We start from the raw sequence: 18,940 nt of genomic DNA, 5'->3' as shown, positions 1-18,940 counted from the left end.
AAATAACATAATTAATGGGCACTATCACTGTGACCTATTTTTTTTCCGTAGAATCGAAACGGAAGTTAGAAGAAGAAAACAGCGTCGGGAGACTCAGTAGATGCTGTACAACTCATCCTACGTTATTCTGTAACCCGTGTTGTAAATCACAAGTATCGCAACCAATTTGCAGAACGAAGCCATGACTCAAATTAAAAATTCCACTCTCATGATCATGAATGGGGCATAGTAATATTACCCTTAGTTTCTCCGTAGCAATCAAGTAAATTTTTAATACCGTGAATACCCACTGGCGGCGCTTGTGTAGTAGTGACGTTTATTTCCGCGGAAAATGACGCTCACCTACGACACACGGCATGACGTGCCGACGGCCGATGTTATGACGTAATGACGCCGTGCCAAGGTCACACACTGTATAATAGTCTGATTATGCGGTTGCGTTACATAATTTTATTTTTATTGTAAGTTTGTGTGATTTTATAATGTGATCGATTTTTAAACTATTGATTTTGTTTTTTTTTTCTGGCTGAGTTTGAGTTTTTTTTTTTAGGTTTGAATTTCGAATGTCACAAAAAATAATTGTTACATAACGTTATTTTTTTAAATGACTGATAAATGTACTCGTTAATTACCTACTATTAGCATATCAAAATGTATTGACGATCATATTAAATCGATTTCAATCGTTTTTATAAATAAACGTTGTAATGAACTTGATTATATCACACTGCCATTTATTAATAGAATTTTAAAGGTCATTGTCCTTAAGATATAAATAAGGAAATTTGTGTGACACATATAAAAATGAACAAATAAGAATTTGATTTCTTTCCTTCTTTTCCTATTATGCCATAAGAATGTTGGTTTTAATTAAACAAGGTGCAGTTCGAAGGCCATAGAAAGGCCAGCACCAAGGCCAAATGGTAGGCCGATGTTGAAAATAGTGACGTTTTGGGAATACCGAAATATGCAAGTTGCATATCTGGTTCCGGCCTATAAAACCCTTTGGATATAACAGATGGAAAATGTTATTTCCCTCGAAGCCTTAGCAACATATAATTAACTATGCGCATATTTTTGCAGTGGATAACACAGTGAGTTATAAATAAAATAGGAATTAATTACTTGATATGTGTTGCTAATGCATCATTTGATTGTCAAAGTAAGTTCCATTGCCAGTTTTGTTTTTTATATGGATTTGACACCTAACCTACAAATAAAAAAAATGTTTGTTTATTTTTAATATTTACACTTTAATTAATTAATTTGGTTGGTACTTCATTAATAAGGCTCTTGATAATAAGTATTTTCGTATTTATGGAAGCGTGAAACTAAGATCGTAACTCACGCGCCAGTCAAAATCAAACAAAGACATAATTGAAATTTGGGTCAGTGTAAAATTTTGGTCACAATTCACAAACCAAGAAATAGTTTGGAAAAGACATGGAAAATTTACAAAAGAACACAATAAAGTTAATTCACGGTTGTTAGGCAAGTCGGCCGACTCAACGATCATGATTCATGGGCCATTATTAATATAATGTGCATTTACATTTACATTATGCATCGTGAGTAAAATCGAACGGAATTCTACGTTTGACGGGTTTCCCATTTCATAACAAGTGTGGAATAGTTTCTGATTGGGAAATATTCCCATTTGTGTGGGTATTTTTTTTTTCGGATTAACAGAAAAAATACGGATGTCGATATGACGGAACTCCGTTTATGGGTAATGAGTTGATGTCAGGAACACCTAGGTTTCCATAGCATATGGGTATGAAATAAAAACCTCGTGTGTCATTTGTTTTACCTGGCCGCACGTCATTAAGGTTCTTGGCATCATGAATATTGTGGAAAATGTGTAAAGTCTTTTATAATGTGTACACATGACTTACCGTACTAAATACTTGCTCTGTTGGGCTTACGAACTCAAAGTGTCCCTGAAACTCAAAAGGACCTTATAGTTAAAGTGAGGGTAGGCACCAATCGGCAATACAACTGAGGAAACATACAAGGGAATGCTCTTGACAATTTAGATAAAGATGACTGTCGTAATTCTTTAAAGTATAAAATTTATGAATTCACAATTTTGATTTTGATTGAATTTATAATTAATAGAATTTTGACAATTCACGTAGTCTGGGCTGACTGGGAAGACTGTTGTCTTTAACTTTATCTAATAATTATTTAGGTAAATTTAAGCACATATTAAGACTAGGTCAAATATATATACCGCTCTTAGTAGACCTCTTGACAGGAAGTCAAATTATTTTTGCAGTATTACGTTACTGATTCGGTTTAAAGTGAAATTATATTAAAGGATTAGATGAAACTCTTCAATTAATACAATGCAAGTATTTTGCACCTAATTTAACAAACATTGAACATTTTTAACTCAATTTATTTGACAAAAAAATTAACGAACGACCACAACTAAAGACTTTAAACACATTCATTTTCATTTTTTTACGTCATCTGATAGAAACGTCTTCTTAAAACGGATAGGGTATACTAAATTACCAACACAATTCCAAATTTCGACAGTGTAGCTTAAGAACAAAGAATATAGTATACATGTCATCAATACCAACTATACCGTAGTCTTAGTCAACTGTGTGTAACATGACTAATTATATAGGTACCGTAAGTTAACAATTAATAAATATAAAATAATACAAATAACTATATAAATAAAATAAGATGCATTAGCAGTCCATTCATAATTTGTAAGGAAAACCCATACCAGGCATTTACCTTTAAATAGTTAATAAATATTTCCATACAACTGGAAAAATATAAGAGATGTAATCAGTTACTCATAGTAACTTCTTCAATAACTGACTTTTACATGGAATATTTTGTATGAAGTCAAAGTGATCTTTAATGATCATTGTGACGTTAGTAATGATCTAATGACCCACATAGCTGAGCAAAGTCCATGGAATTATGATATGGGGTCCCGTTGGAAGCTTAGTCATGCGATCCCAAGTACATGTCCTGATTTTCCTTATTTTATGATAATGACTGAAGATTTGTACAAAAGCAAAGGTTATTAAATTGAATAATTAAGTTCAGAAATTAGATGGATCTTGAGAAATCATCATCGGCCTAGCCTTTTCCCAACTATGTTGGGGTCGGCTTCTAGTGTATCTTGAGAAATATATTGAAATGAAACTACTTTTACGGATTTTATCGCGGTTTTAATTTTAGATTTTTGTTCCCGACGTTTCGAAACCTTTGCAGGTATCATGGTCACGGGCAGACTGAGATGGTGTTCGTCTTGACAGAAGATGTTGCTCGTTCTACCTTCATATTTTAATTAATTATTTGTGGTCCGACCTACGCAGTATGAGCTCACTGTGTCTTGATGTCTTGCAGCGCTGCTCTTGGGTTTGGCCTTGAGTTTATTTATTATTGGATCCCAAGTAGGTGATATCTTCCAGCCAATCTAAAATTAAAACCGCGATAAAATCCGTAAAAGTAGTTTCATTTCAATGTCTAACATTCGCGTAAACTTGAGAAATATAGTTGAAAAAGTAACTTTATCCGTTACCATGTTATATTGTCTGTTTTACTTTTTCAAAGCATCCCAAAACAATTCGAAAGAAATTCAATAGTCTAAATCTATAAGTATATTAAACTACAGACAAATGCTATTTTTCCACACTCGTAAGATTTATTACATTATCATAGTTATAAACATTAAGGAAAAATTGTAATTGGAGCAATTATTTCTCAATCAGTCTATTAAGTTATTATTTCAATTATATGTTCTAGTATCTGATCTGTACGTCTAGTTATTTATTTATTGTTTATGGTGTCTTTATGTTGTTTACAATCGTTACAATATCTGTCCTCTTTTTCAATTTTTTTTCATAAAGATTTTCATACACTCATCTATAAATTGATAAACCGAAACGATTTTCTTCGCCTTCGTACGGCCTTAGCTATTTTGTGAATCTACATCATCCAGGAGACCACTTTAACGCATACAAACTAACAATAAATTGTTCCTGACGTGTAGGAGATTAGTACACACGTACAGTAAAAATACATATAATGAAAGTGGAAAGTTAAGTATAACAATCTATAATTACTTAAACGATAATTAATAAACGACCTATCAGTACATCGGTAATAATATGGCAAGTACACTTCTAATAAATATAAGTTGTTTAAGGAAAACTCTCAAGCGTCGTATGTCATAAGAATTAAAAGTAAAAGCAACTACCTAAAAATTGGATAATCAATGAAATCACCAGGAAATCCCTATGAAATCACTTGAAATCTACACGTTGAGTAGTTAGTAACGTTAGTCATAATACGTCATCACGTTCTGCCTACCTAACAACCGTGACGATTATTATCAACAAACTGTGTAGGTGTGTGTGTGTGTGTGTGTATGCAGGTTTTTCCAGAGTACCTTCACTAGATCAAACAGGATGCGTCTAAATTTAGATCGTAGAAGCAATTAAGAATATTTTTTAATGAATAATGATAACAAAAGTACGGTACGTCATTGGTTTTTAAATCAGAAGTTATATCATAAGTGCAGGGCCACAATTTTGCTTTTTATAATGGCCGTTGAATGAATGTAAATTTTACTAAATTGGCGCCATTCGTAAGACAATAATTGGAAATTCAGTACGGTGGGCAACACTCACGGTCAATAATCTCCAATTATTGTATAGGCATAATGCTTATGAAAATAGAAATAGTTTAAAATTTTATGCAATTGCCATTCAGTCACCGGCCATTGTAAATAGCAGAATCGGGGCCCTGGTAAGGCAGACCAGTGTAAACCCCTTAGTGGTTATACTCATCGAATCTAGTCACCAGTCGCATCTGAGGCCAAAGTTGAATATAACCCTACATAGGTCTTATTTCAGACAATTGCGAGCTAGATAGATTGGCGTTTAGTTAGTTGATTTTTGGGTTAGTCTTTAATAGTTTTTTATTAATTTAAGTTGTCTTTTCATATATTTTTGCCTTTTTGTTTACCAGAAATATTAATTAAATGTGACTTGAGTTTTAGTATGTTCATAAATTTATGCAGTGCGTTAAGAGCGTATAGCGATAAATATTGAATTCCATTAATTGTTGATACATTCAATCAAGAAATAAGGTCAAATGTCCAGACAATTAACAGAATACTTCAGTAAGGTGGATTTCAGAATGACGTCAATTCGCAGTCATCCATAGTTCCTTTAATTCCTGTTATTTTTTCCTTTTATTATAAAAATACTGTAAACTTCGCAAAATAAGGTTCTTATTTTTCCTTTTTCCTATCTAATATTATGATTCAAGGACACCACTTTATACACGTGTATAGGGCTTCCTTTACTGATTGTTCCCAAAAAGCTGCGTCAATCATCAGTCAAGCTTGGCTAAAAATAATTTTCAGTGAGAAAGAAAAAAGATAATTTGAAAAAAATAGTTAAAACAAAAAAGTAAGAGACAATTTTTTTTAATGTTATAATGGTAAAAGCTTCAAATTCCGAACTTATTCTCTACATTTCTTAACGCACCAGCCAGCATTGTACTTGACCGCAAACAAACATTTTGCCTTCAATAACCTTACTAGTTTCAACGTCCAAAGTCCACATAACTTGACGCAGCGCCATGACTCATTCATTCAACTCTCATGAATGAACGAAACTAACGATCGAGTAACACGATATTTTGACAACACTACTGTAACAGAATATTAAGGATATTAGGTAATAAATAATGCAATATTTAAATAAGGATAGTATTTCGAGTTCTTTTTATGTCAGATTGTCGAGGCAACGATGTTTATGAATGTAAGCGCCTGTTTAGGAAAAATGTATGGGGTTTGTTGTGATTTAGCGTTGTGTTAGCCTTTATAAATGTTTCATCTGCAAAATTGTTTGGATACTTGCATTATTGAAAGTCTGGAGTCAGTTTAATTTGACAAGTATATCGTCTAATTAACACCGTATATGGAGTCTGGGGTCTAACCTACAAATACATAACTTAAATAATATCTTGTTTTTCCAAAGACTATATACATATATAGGTAAACAAAAGCAGCCCAGTTCATGCATCCAATGACTAGAACACGTTCATGATAAAAAAAAGGTATTTATGAGATTCGAAAAAAAAAAAACAATCAGTCAATCAATTTTTATTCAATGTCATGATGCAATTCGTTGTTTTTTAGAAACACAGCTCTGTTGCGAGCGCGGTCCGAGCCTTGCAGCAATGGCGAGGGGCGGCGTTTTGTTTTTAAGAGTATTTTCAGATATCTCTTGTTTAATTTTTCTTTGTCTTAGTTGATGATGAAAAAATAAGAATCGCGCCTAGGGGTATTTTACGTCGGATACATGAACTGGACTCCTTTTGTAAGACGACTAGAAAATCACCGTGTATGTATTTTTTAGGGATAGGTCTTATCCTTGAAACACTCACTTACAGTCCTGTCATGAAAACCCTTCATGAACCATTTATGAATCACAGTAGGTTTAGATTTTTATATGAGACGGAATCCTTTTTACGCTACTTACGAGTACTGAAAGTTTTGAGATTGATATTAATGCTATGTCTCATACAGTTTCAATTATTATTAGGTGAAACATTACAAGGAGTACACATTATAGAATATCGTCAATAATTAAAGAATGAAAATCCTTCGCTTTCAAGTTTTCCTAACAAATCTTTGTTGATAAACTCATGTCATATCCTGTCATATACGGAAAAAACGATGTTCTAATCGTTGAGACTAAGAAAACATAAGTAGTGTTAGATAACGTTATGTGGCGTGATAAGGATAGTAGTGACTTAATATTTACTAACTGAATACATGACGAGTACCTCATGAGTACATTGACTTTCGTGGTATTTGAGATTATGATACGTAGACGTATTTTTGTACTGCACTTTTTTGTGTTCTGTATTTCAGTCCTTTCGTATCGTTTTTCCAACTGTTTAGTTGAGATCTCGGATCGGTATGAACGAATATTTTTTTGTTCGTGTGTTTCTTTAAGTATTATTTTTAATTGATATCTTTAGTCGTAAAATAAAAAAGTGGCTGTGATAACCGTTAAATTATGGACACTTAATTCAATTTTACAAGTTTTGATGTTGATCCCGAGTCGAATTTTTTAGATCTTAGTCTCCCAGCTCCTTGTATTCAGAATAACGGCCTTTCAAGTAATTAACAATTTTGTTCTGTTTGCCGCATTAGAAACAATTTTCATTTGAAAAAAAATTGTTACTAAAAATCCTTTGGCAAACTTTAATACCTTGTAAGCAATTGGCTCGAAGCCGTGAAGCGTTAATAAAAAACAATTAATTTTCAAGGCATTCGAAAATGGAATGCAAATGAACAATCATGAAAGATGAAGTCATACCACACATAGGTGACAAATATTTATGTAATTTGTGACTAACTGTGCCAACATGAGACTTGTGAAGGCACACGTATGCGGTATAAAAGTTCTTTATGCCGATTTATGCATACTTGTAATTGAACACATAAATATGCCTCGCGGTTTTTTTATAAGGATAAACATTTGGTAGTAAAAAGACTTAAGAGAAATCTTGAATGTTGAAGTAATTAGCCGGCCCTTTCTGGCTTCTTTTTAGCAAGTCATTGTAAGATATGTTTTCAGTGAGAGTTGATTTAGACACATTTGAACAATTAAAGACAGGCTTTATTTTTTGGTATCAATGGCGTTTCTATTAAAGCACTAAGAATCATTTACATCGTTGTTCGGAGCCTACACAATATCGAAATATACGTTGATTCTCAAGAGTTCTCATATTGACAATTACTGAGTGTAATGATGTTTACAATTAAGTTTAAACCGGAAGCTTTATAAAAATAAGTTTGCATAAACAAGGAAAGTAACAATTAAATATCAAAACCTCGCATAAAATAGTTCGGTGCTAAAATCAGAATTGAAATCAAATCGATAAAGTTAATACCTGATGCCCTTTAATCTATTTAAAAACGAGAAAAGTGGATATCGAGACTTGAGATGAAATAGAACGCTGTAAAGATCTAATAATCTCATATTATTGTATGTATTCATTTTATTTTTTATTTCTATGTCATGTATGTTTATGTATACCTTTACATGTTTTTAACAATAGTGCACCACCTACCTCTGTAGATACTGATAATTTTCCTGTCCATCCAAAGGTTGTCTGGAAGATATCGCTTTTAGCGATAAGACCGCCATTGTACCCTAACATTGTATGTATTAAGAATCACTGCTGTAATTCCATGGTGTACAATAAAGAATATTCTATTCTATTCTATTCTATTCTATCGGAAAATAAGTTAATCTATAGATCCTGGTATAAGAAATGCACCATGAAAATCTCTGACAATGACGTCACAATTCGTATCAATAATGACGTAAAAGTCGATACAATTGATAACTACATCCTGCTAGGTATCAGGAACCAATGACTGTCCAATTTACTGAAATCTATTTCGGTCGTGCTAATAAACCACAGAACAGTATGTGTTTCCTATTAAGGTCGCTGGTTAGTGACGTCAAGTAACTTACTACGTCACTACTTGTACGTGAGCCAGTAGCATGACATGCAGATACAGGGTCCGTCCCTGTAGAACTGTGATCAAAGTTGACGAAGACTCATGGGTATTCTGCATTTGATATTGTAATATGAACTGCATTCTTGCTAGTACAATGTGTCATTATCTGAAAATAACGTTTTCCGTTAAGGAAAATTCTCTGCTATAAATACTCTTGATGTTAATGTTTATTTCTTTAAATAGTTTTGTATGGTTACTGGGAAAGTGGAAATCAAAAATAATGATCTGTTTTATGATAGCCAAATTTTCGACTAACCAAGTTAAACAGATTTCTGGCATTTTTTAAATTCTACTCAAAGCCCACTAGAATATACATTTATTTTGAAATAGTAGCACTGTTTTGTTAACTTTATAATTGTCTATTTTTAAATGAAAGCTTTGTACTACAGCCATTCAACGTACAGAAATTTTAAATTCTTTCATGGAAAGTGATGGTCTTGTGACCTTAACTAACCTAAAGATTTGGCACAAAACAACAAATATTACTGTAGTATAATCGTTCTACAATTATTGCATTAATCCATTTGTGAAATTTAAACATCTATCATCCATCAATTGGACTTTGAACGGAAATTATCTGGATATTCCCACTATCGCTTTGACATTATAGATGTCGAAGTCCAACTTTCTAAGAGACATCATTAGTCAAACATGCAAGAAGTAAAAGGCATTTCACCGGTCCTGAATCATCCGGGGCGATGCAGATGCTGCGTCAATACGGACATATCTGTGGACCATAGAACACTTGACAAACCGACGGAAGTGGTAAACTAATTTACTCAATATTTTTTGCCACAATTAATGATGTCTTACAGATTAAAGTGGTTAAACATTATTGCTGTACCGTTCGCGTTGCTTTTTGACGACTTTCGAATACATAAAATATAAAACAATTACCCAGATTGTTTAAAACGTCGGCAGTTAGAGTCTTAGCCATCTTGGGTATACCCAAGATTCTCGCCTATCAAACAATCATTTCTATATCTCAATTAAAACATGTGAATGTTTAAATTGCTGATTCTGGTCGTCAACTCCTAATAGCGGCACTCGAGGGTTTCTGAGTAGCTTTCTACCTGTTTAAATTAAATGCCGTGCCACCAGCGAAGGGCAAAGAATGCCCAAACTTAGTCAGACCAGGGAATCCCGTGATTATTTGCATCTCGTAAAAATACCTTCAGACCAGCTCATTGTAACCTCATTGTTAGATTGCATACTAATCATATTCGCACGTTCACAAATATAACAAATGTTGTTTGAACTAAAATTAAAGCTTTCTTTTGTCATTTCGTCAATACTACCTTCGGTTTTCCTTATTAGTTTTCAAGAAATGTCCCTCAAAAAAACCTTTTGGTGAATTTGTAACGAGAAAGTACATTGTCAAGGAAACTTAAACTTTTACCACTAAGTTGACGTAATTAAGTTTTTTACATTGCACTTATTATGCTTTTTACTTTTAACCTTAAGGTTGTTTACTTAACAGGATGTCAAACGTGAAACGAACTTGTTAACAAATTTTTGCTTTCAGCTCTACTAAAAGGTTTTTTCTTCCTTATAAATTTTCTTTTAAGTTGATTTTAAAATAGATTTTTCGGTTGCTGAAATTTTGATTTGATTAAATGTCTCTTTCACAGATAAATATTTGATCTAGGAAAAATCTATTAGAGTTCAAAATGCCATGAAATTGTTTTTTTTTTAAGCCTGTAACCTAAAAGAATATGCAAGAGTTTTTAAGCGTTTTGTATGAAGGCGATTCAATTGACGGAAAAAAGGACAGAACTCCTCTAGTATTGCGGATGTCCATGGGAGGCGGTGATTTGTGCCACATAACGCGGGACTGTCTGACAAATAAAAAAATAATACAAAGAGGATTAATAACTAAAACATCTCAAACACATCCGAATACATGCCAGCTACCACGTGTAGATCTCAAGACCTCGCATAGTTTCATAATATTTCGCATAACACAGCGTGCGGTGAATCACTAGGTGAAAGTGACCTTCACATGGCCGACTGGCCGAACAAACATACAAAAACAAATAATTGTTACATCGTGACTCAGGGCCGATCTGATCTGAATACGGTTCCATTGGCACAGGTTTTAATTGACTTACTAATGATATCATTAGAAAAGCATTTACTGTGTTATCGTATAAACAAATACTTACGTACTGTATAATGTTGTATATTGAAAATAATACTTGAATTAGTAGCGAACAGTGCCTGTGTATAGAATGATAGAAACACTTTTATATAGACGAAATTTTATACTTGTTAATCATAAAAGAAAGAAAAAACATCTCAGATGTTGACCAATCTTCAAAATTTTGTATACTCCTTAAACCTTTGACAACATACATAGCTATGCCCGCGACTTTGTCCGCGTAGAATTAAACAAAAGATTACTTTGTTTTACTAAAGTAAATTAATTTTTGAAGATCCTAAGTGCCAGTAAAATGCTTCATGTTCAGTCCAGTCATTTCAAAGATCGGCCGGTATAAACCGACAGACAAACGCTTAATGGAGCAACTGTGTATTTCAATTATTAAGATTGTAGTCTTTATAGAAACTGCATTAAATTCCTAGGTATACAATCTCCTTGTTCCACTAGCCTTCATAAAAATTAAGGTAAGGCGTTGATTGGACTTGTGCATGTACATGTCAAGTACAGTTTTATTAGACGTAGGAGTAATGAGTATGAGGGCGTGATCTAATTGAATAAATAATTCGAGAGATGGTTATATTTTGCATAGTTCTGGTCGACAGAGAAAGTAGAATGTCATTGGATTACCGTTAAGTTTCGTTAAATAGGTCGCGGATGTCGAATGTGTTATAGTATTTAAAAATGAAGCCCCGATCAATATTTATACTAATAATAATATTTTCACGCTTCATATTATTTTTTCACAGCATAATAATATTGTACAATTGAAATTAGGTTTAGTCAACAAATTTTAACTGAATTTGGCCATACATTTTCCCATAATAGTTTTGGGATGGGTTAGCGTAAAACCCATGATAAACATACTTCACAGATGAGATAAAGCATTCAGTAGAATTTGTATGAGGTTCCATTGAAACACCATACAACTCATCATAACGAGAGTTCTCACGATCTATGCGTCATCTGGACCAAATTCGATGACGTACTCCCAAAAAATCCAATTTTTTGACCTTTTCTATCTACTATTTCAGCGAGATAGGAATCATGATTGTGCTGAACGGAACTGAATGAAATAGCTTCGTGAATGAAAGTTTTTGCTCTAATTTGCGTCATTGGGTTTTAAGCACTTGGTGTCCCAAATCGTGAGTTCGTGAGTGACGTCACAGCTGTATCGATGAATGAGATAAACGTGCCAGTAATGCCTATGAAATTTATTTCGCAATACGGATGTGTGTATTATTTGTAAGTAGCTGCCAAAATTCCCAGTGTTTACTTTACGAATCATTTTTAAACAATCTTAAGGCCGGTTATGCCAAATTGGTTACTTCATATTGGGTTCTTGGTAGAAATATTCGTATTTATTTCAGCTTGTTTTAATAAAATGCCACGAAAGATTTTATAAGACTGTTGTTCCATTTCAAGGAAGAGCTATCGATATCTTCTATCCTGTATGGCATTAATATACTTTTGACGACTATACCGTACATGAGATATTGTCTCAAAATGAAGAGTTCTACTAAAATCGCTTAATCTCTGAAAATATTCAACTTTTTTTTTACTTATTAGCGATCGATGAAATCTCAAAAATTCCGGTCGGTTTCATAAATAAAGCATCCAAAAAAGCAGGTACGGTTTTACTATACTGTCGAAGTGTTTTGTTAAATAGTTTAAAAAAAAGATTCATTTTATTTACGACTTTTGAAAGGGGAGAGAAAATAGATTTCTGACGTCATTCATTGACTGAATGTCAAGAGGCCCTTTACTTTGTAACCTTCATCTAAGTTTTCCTAGAGTTTTCTTTATAATTACAGTTTAAAATTAAAAACAATGTCTATTTTAACCTGTTGTTGGAAATGGTCTCAATTTCGATCAGAAATTATTGTTGTTCTTTACGGATATATTTTCTATTAGGTACACCTACGTTTTTCTTATAAATAAAGACAACCTGTCTTTATATATTTTATCTATAAGATATTATAGTTTCAAAGATAAATTTATTTTTAAAGAGAAATCTTAGTTTACTGGACCTGTGTGGGAATTTTCTTCAAAGAATGTTATATTCTTCAATGATTTTCTATGTGAACTATAGTGTAACTTCAAAACAATGACCACGCCGGAAAAGCGTTTACGAACATAAAACATGTACGATGCAAAAAAGCTCAATTTGTTAGAATTGATGTTACAATACCAATCTTTACAAATTTCATTCTGCTCTCCGTGTGTATGTCACTGAACTCCTCCTAAACGGCTAGACCGATATCAATGTTTTTTATGCGTTTGGGTGACACTCTAAACTGTTTAGATAAAACTAGTTTCAAACTATTATTTTTTGACATCAGTCCGACCCGGGACCCCGCTTTCACGCGCAAGTTTTTTCAGGGTTAGGGTCTTCTATGGTATTTAAAACTTCCGGAAATCACAAGAAAAAATCGTGATCGTGATAAATCGATTAGTAATAATCGGAAACCATATTTGATGTTGAAATAAAGAATAAAAACGCCTACATAAAGTAAACCGATATTGCCCAATTTATTAGCATTTTTGGTAATTGTATTTGCTTTTATCTAAAACTCTAAACACTGACGTAAAACCCAATAGGAGTGTTTGTAAACAGAGCCGTGTGCCAGACGTTTATTCTGTTTACAATACTATTTAAGGCGATAACTTAGATAACTGTCCTTACAGTGTGGTATACGCGTATGTTATAGGTACATGTGTGTGTGTGCAAACAGCGAAAGTACAGCGGATTCTACTCACGGAACCATTTTGTTCGCATTTACGTCATATCCGAAGCTCTTGCGTACGCGGCCTTATTTAGTGATGTATTATTCCATAGATATACTGTAGGTACCTATAGATACTGATATGTATGATATTATACATTCATGATAGTGAGTGGAATTAATATTTTTTAAATTTTGAATTGGCATTGGCGCCGTCCATTCATACGTTTGGAATGCAGATGCAGAAATGTTTTAATATTTTGAATTGCATTGTGCTGTTCTTTTTTGAAATGAGTATTTTGTGTTTCATAGTTTTGCATTTAAGAAATCATATGGGAGCTTGTCGATTTATTTTATTTTTGTTTTGAGTACATTTTTCAATAAAAGAAAGCTTTTTAGCTCATCAAAAAAAAATTAAATGGTCGATATGAGATAAGCAGAAAAACATGTTTTGATAGCAGTATTCTTTGAAAAATAACAACAACATCTAACGGCTGCCAAATAGTAGAGATATCAGTCATAGTTGTACTCAAAATTATAATATTTATAATTTCATGTTTGTTAGTTCACGCGATGACAAACGTTCGGCTCGTGCCATGCTCGTGCCATGATCTCTTTAATGTTTTGTTGTGGTTTATGTGAATCATGCGCATATTTACTATACCAACAGGCCAACGATTCCAAACTTGTGATTAATCATTGAAACTTTCATCTCAATATGTTTTTTCTCTTCATATAGATTTTCCTCCCACTATCATATGAATGATATGGAGGGTCGATACAATTATTTTCCTTCCCTACTGTCTAATAATAAACATAATTATGATATACTTCCGGGATCAAGCAAGAAAAGCGGAATATTTTTCTCAATCAAATCAGAATAGCTATTCTCATTCCGAAGTTCATTGCTCGATATCGAACGCTAGCGCCTCGATAAACAACCTCACTCAAGGTCCTCATTCATTGAGCTATACGTCAAGTTCATTGATGATTTACGCTTGTGTTGTACTTACGCACACCACGCTCTGTGCATGTCGTGTCGCGTACACGCTGCTGTACGCATGTGTGCGATAGACAGTCGAGAGACGTGCCTGTGTGCGGTATTCTACATTAATTTCTAGCGTTGTTTATAATGTGTGCGTGTACGCATGCCTGTTGGTGACAGGACGCTCAACAATAGCCGGAATAGGAAGCGACAACGGCAAAATGGGCGTGCAGACTGACTCCCCAGACAAGATCCGTAAGCAGGTTCTTGGCACCCGACTCACTTTTTGTTGATTAATGCGTTAATTTAATAAGAACAATGACAAGACGAAAAAACGGCTTTACGCATAAAGCACACTGTGCCCTGTTTGCTTAATCGACTTAAGTCATCGGAAATCCTGGTTCATACTAGTTCATCATGTCGGGATACCTACTACAAGGATGTGCATAACGATCGATTGTTTGCCGGTACGACGCTCATCTAATGTGCTGCTATTTTGAGATACACTTCTAGAGTTACGTTCATATTCAAGGTGTTTAATTGACCAGTAGTAGCTGTTTATGACCTCGGTACTTTTTATCACATTTGTCACGTAGAGATTTTACGTATGTAATTCTCCTGCTCTAAGGAACTTAAATCCTATTGTTCCGGTTTGACAAACATTCAAGTTTACATGTGCCAGGAACCTAGACTTAGATCACATGCTAGTTCTATACGGGGATCGACACCGCGACACATCACGCTCAGTGGGTTTAGCGTGTTGACCTATGCCACTCGGCTCTCGTTCATTAGGTTCTAACACATAAGTGAGGATAGGGATTCGTGAAGATTTGTATCCGATGACTAGTTTTATCTAAGGACTTCAGTCATTTGTAGAGTTTGAACTTGTTGAGTTTGTTTGCACAGAAATTTTATGAATCTTAAAATGGTCTACATCATAAGAAAAAAACTTCCAGTATATTCTGTAATGGTAAAAAACTATACTATTGATGGTGTAAACGTCAGAACTTTAATCTATATCAAACCTTGACGTAAATGTAAAAGGTGTAATCAATAGTAAATATGGTATCAAATTCAATTGTTAACAATACCTAAATTGACGCAAACACTAAAATAGTTTCACTGATAACAATATTTCAATTTTATTAATTATTGTGCCATGCAGTGTCACCGCCTTCGCAACACATGTGGCCACTGTATCAAAAACAGATGACTGACATTTTATATTTGCATAATTACAAATGTTGAACGAGTTCTTTTTTAATGAGTCATTAAAAAATAATATTGCACCATGATACTATTTAAAAAAAAATGCACTGAATCGGGCTTTTAAATAAAACCTCTTTACTCGATTTTTCTCGTCTCTTTTTCTTGTCAGCCCAAAAAAATTGCTTTGATACTGGCTGAATGGTAGGCTATTTGTCTTTTTAATCAAAACAAAAGTTTTAAGACCTACGTTTGAAATAATTGAAAATAATGGCGCAATCAACTTTTTAACACCTATACGATTTTGCAAGACCAATAACGTAAAACATTATAGTTTTATCTTTGTCTTACTGGGCTCGTACAACAATTATTTCTTATGACCTTCTCTTGCTCCTCATGATCGTGTCTGCAATATGACAGGTTGTAATTTCGATATGAACATCCAATACTATAAGAACTCTAGCGATCATAATTATCGAACCACCTCCGACCTTATTATTAAGCAACATAAGGATTAGAATCTCTGAATTCGAATGACGAAGGCAATTTGCACGGAGTTCAAGATATAATGGTCGTGTGTTCAAAAAGATCTAGGTCACGAAAACCATTGCTTGCAGCCCCCAGGCCTAAACATCGGACCTAAATACTAAATTATCGTCAAATGCAGACTAATCATTAGTTTAGGGTACAAAAAATTATTCAAAATATAAAATTGACTGTAGATTTTAAATGCGGCACTTTGTTTGTAGTCATGAGTGTTTTAAATCATTTTTGTTTTTGTTTCAGGTTAAGCGGTGCAACTTCGAAGGCGCCGTAATCAGAAGGTAAAAACCTTTTTCGTATATTTATTTTCATTAGTATTGATCAAAACTGTTTGCAAAATTATACATGTTTTGAGACCGAATTTTATAAATTGTACAAAGTGTGTAGAGAAACTTTTAAAATCATTTTTAAATCGCATTATTACCAAAAAGGTTTCAATAAAAAAATGTGTATATTTTTATAAATTACTTTCGAAGGAAAATTTGAAGGCAACCTCTTTGTTTAAATTTTTTACTTTTTATTCAAATGTTTAGCGGCCATCTAGATAGTCTATGGACATACTAATCTATTTTGACATAACACGCTGACTTTAATTGCGTTCACATCACTTTATGTAAATGTGAAATTTCGAATTTGATTTTTTAATATTTTTCGTGAATCTATTTTTGAAGAAATTATTTATTTATGTGAGGTCATGGTAAAATATCATGTGTTATAAATTGTCATTGGAAACAGTGGACATCGGATCTTTGGTTAGGTGCGGGGGGATCGTAGTGTCGGCATCATGTTGAACGAATGGTTTCAGCGAAGAATAAAAGAAGTTTACATAGAGAATTTTCAGGTACTTTCTCAATGCATTATTAAATTTATAACTTCTCAATTCAATTAACATATTTCTGAAAATAAAAATTGATTAATTACGTGTAATTTTATGCCCGTACGAGGATGTAAAATTAATTAACATTCATTTAAATGCTTGTGGTAATTAACGCATTTACTTTATAGGGGAGAGTTCTGCTGTGCCCTTATTTTTCAGCTTGTTCAACATACATTGAGGTCACATTTTGTTCAGTTTCTGAGGTTTACTAGCTCTCACGCCCGGCTTCCGCTGCCGCGTCGCCTAAGCATAAGTATTCATAGGACAGCCGACCGACGTAACTGTAAATCTTTACCGATACAATTGTGTTTTTAATCGACCTTAGCATAATAATGCCATTTAAAACGCTCTTACAATTATCGTTTTTCACGGATACGATACCTTATTATTGCGTAACATTTTTTATCTTTTGTACATTTGATAATAAGTTCAAGATGTCTTATTAGTGTTTCACAAATGATTATCATTATTTAGTCCAACGGTGTTGTTTTCCCGTTCTGGTACCGTTATAGTAATGGCACCACACATGTTGACAAGCGACGGCAACCGATGGGTATTTTCACACAGCCTGACCATCCGATAAACATAGATTAAAGAATTACGCAGACACCCACGCAATGTTTCGTCATAAATTCATTATGTACCAGGTAAAAGAATATATTTTACGGTTATCAGTTTGTAGAGAGACTTTTCAGATTTTTTTTTTATTAATACCAGATGAGCTTTGATTACCGACGTTTTTTTTTTTAATCTAAATTTACGAATCGATATCATTGAAAGGTCTAGTTTCTCATTGAGACTTCCCGAAATACATATTTTGTTACTTTATTTCCTTGATAAATAAATCTAAAATTAAACGTCTATCATCATCAATCACTTAAGCCATCATCTCAAGTTCTCAAAAATAATTAATCAAAGTACATCATTTATTTGTATTCCGAATCTAAGGCCAACAATGGTCAATAAAGTAACGTACATACTTATTGAGTATTCTGCTCCTTTGAATATTAATATTAAGTGCACATTTCCTCGAATAGTTAACAAGAAACGGAACTAGGTACGTTTGTTGGGTAGGCTTAAAATTAGGTGATTTGCATTGCGTTTTCCGTTGATGGCCTATATGTATAATACAGTCGACGTTTAAACGTATAATTTGTACTTGTAGATCCTTCTGAATGATGAATAAAAATAATGATTTTTAGCCGTAATATGTATGTAAGTATTTTCATTATTTTGCAATATTATTAAATTGATCTATCTGATGTTATAACTGAATAAGTAATTTTGTCTGTTGCCCGTTTACCTAAAGACTAAAGCCAACTATAGCCTTTGAAATGTACCTACCTAATTATTTATCTGATAAAATTTACTATTTTATCACATTAATAAAGAGGTTGAGCCGCGGTTAAGTAAGGCTACTGACTTATAAATCTCAATGATTTATGACAAAACAGTGCAGTTTCGGGCTTTATTTTTAAATTGGAATGTTCGATTGTGCGGGTTCAATGGCGAAAATGGTTCTAAAAATAATTGTAGCGTTTTCGAAATAACGTTACTTAAGCTTTTAATATTCATTCAATGCACAAATATGTAAATAAGTTGGGGTAAATACAATGAATCGTAAGTTGCGCGAGTCTATTTCAATTTTGTCGTTCATTCATAAATAGCCTTCAATGGAAACGTATTTAATGAATTAACCTGTAACTTGAAGCAGAATGTTCAAAATACAAATACATTTTTTTACATGTTTTTATTATTAAAAAATAGGTTAAAACATTAGATAATCCCTTCCATGATATAAGCTTTTTGTCCGTAATATTAACTAACTTATTATAATATCCGCGTTTATTACGTGTGA

General features: G+C 33.2%; 1 protein-coding gene across 3 annotated transcripts in view; it reads left to right on the top strand.

The window, feature by feature from the left end:
- LOC113505292 overlaps window positions 1–18,940 on the top strand; it is a 52,527-nt gene that overhangs the window by 10,914 nt on the left and 22,673 nt on the right. For 2 of the 3 annotated variants that reach the window (XM_026887914.1, XM_026887913.1), the window contains exon 2: window positions 16,449–16,486. Coding sequence is in view for 1 of the 3 variants with exons in the window: in XM_026887912.1 (XP_026743713.1) it covers window positions 17,001–17,046 (46 nt within the window). In the remaining 2 variants the exon portion in view is untranslated. Of the gene's footprint in view, window positions 1–16,448; window positions 16,487–16,771; window positions 17,047–18,940 lie in introns of those variants that run through there. The other variant, XM_026887912.1, reaches the window with a different exon arrangement.

The sequence above is a fragment of the Trichoplusia ni genome, chromosome 25 (assembly GCF_003590095.1).
Source record: "Trichoplusia ni isolate ovarian cell line Hi5 chromosome 25, tn1, whole genome shotgun sequence".
Taxonomy (NCBI): Eukaryota; Metazoa; Arthropoda; class Insecta; order Lepidoptera; family Noctuidae; genus Trichoplusia; species Trichoplusia ni.
This window is presented reverse-complemented; position numbering and strand designations above follow the sequence as displayed.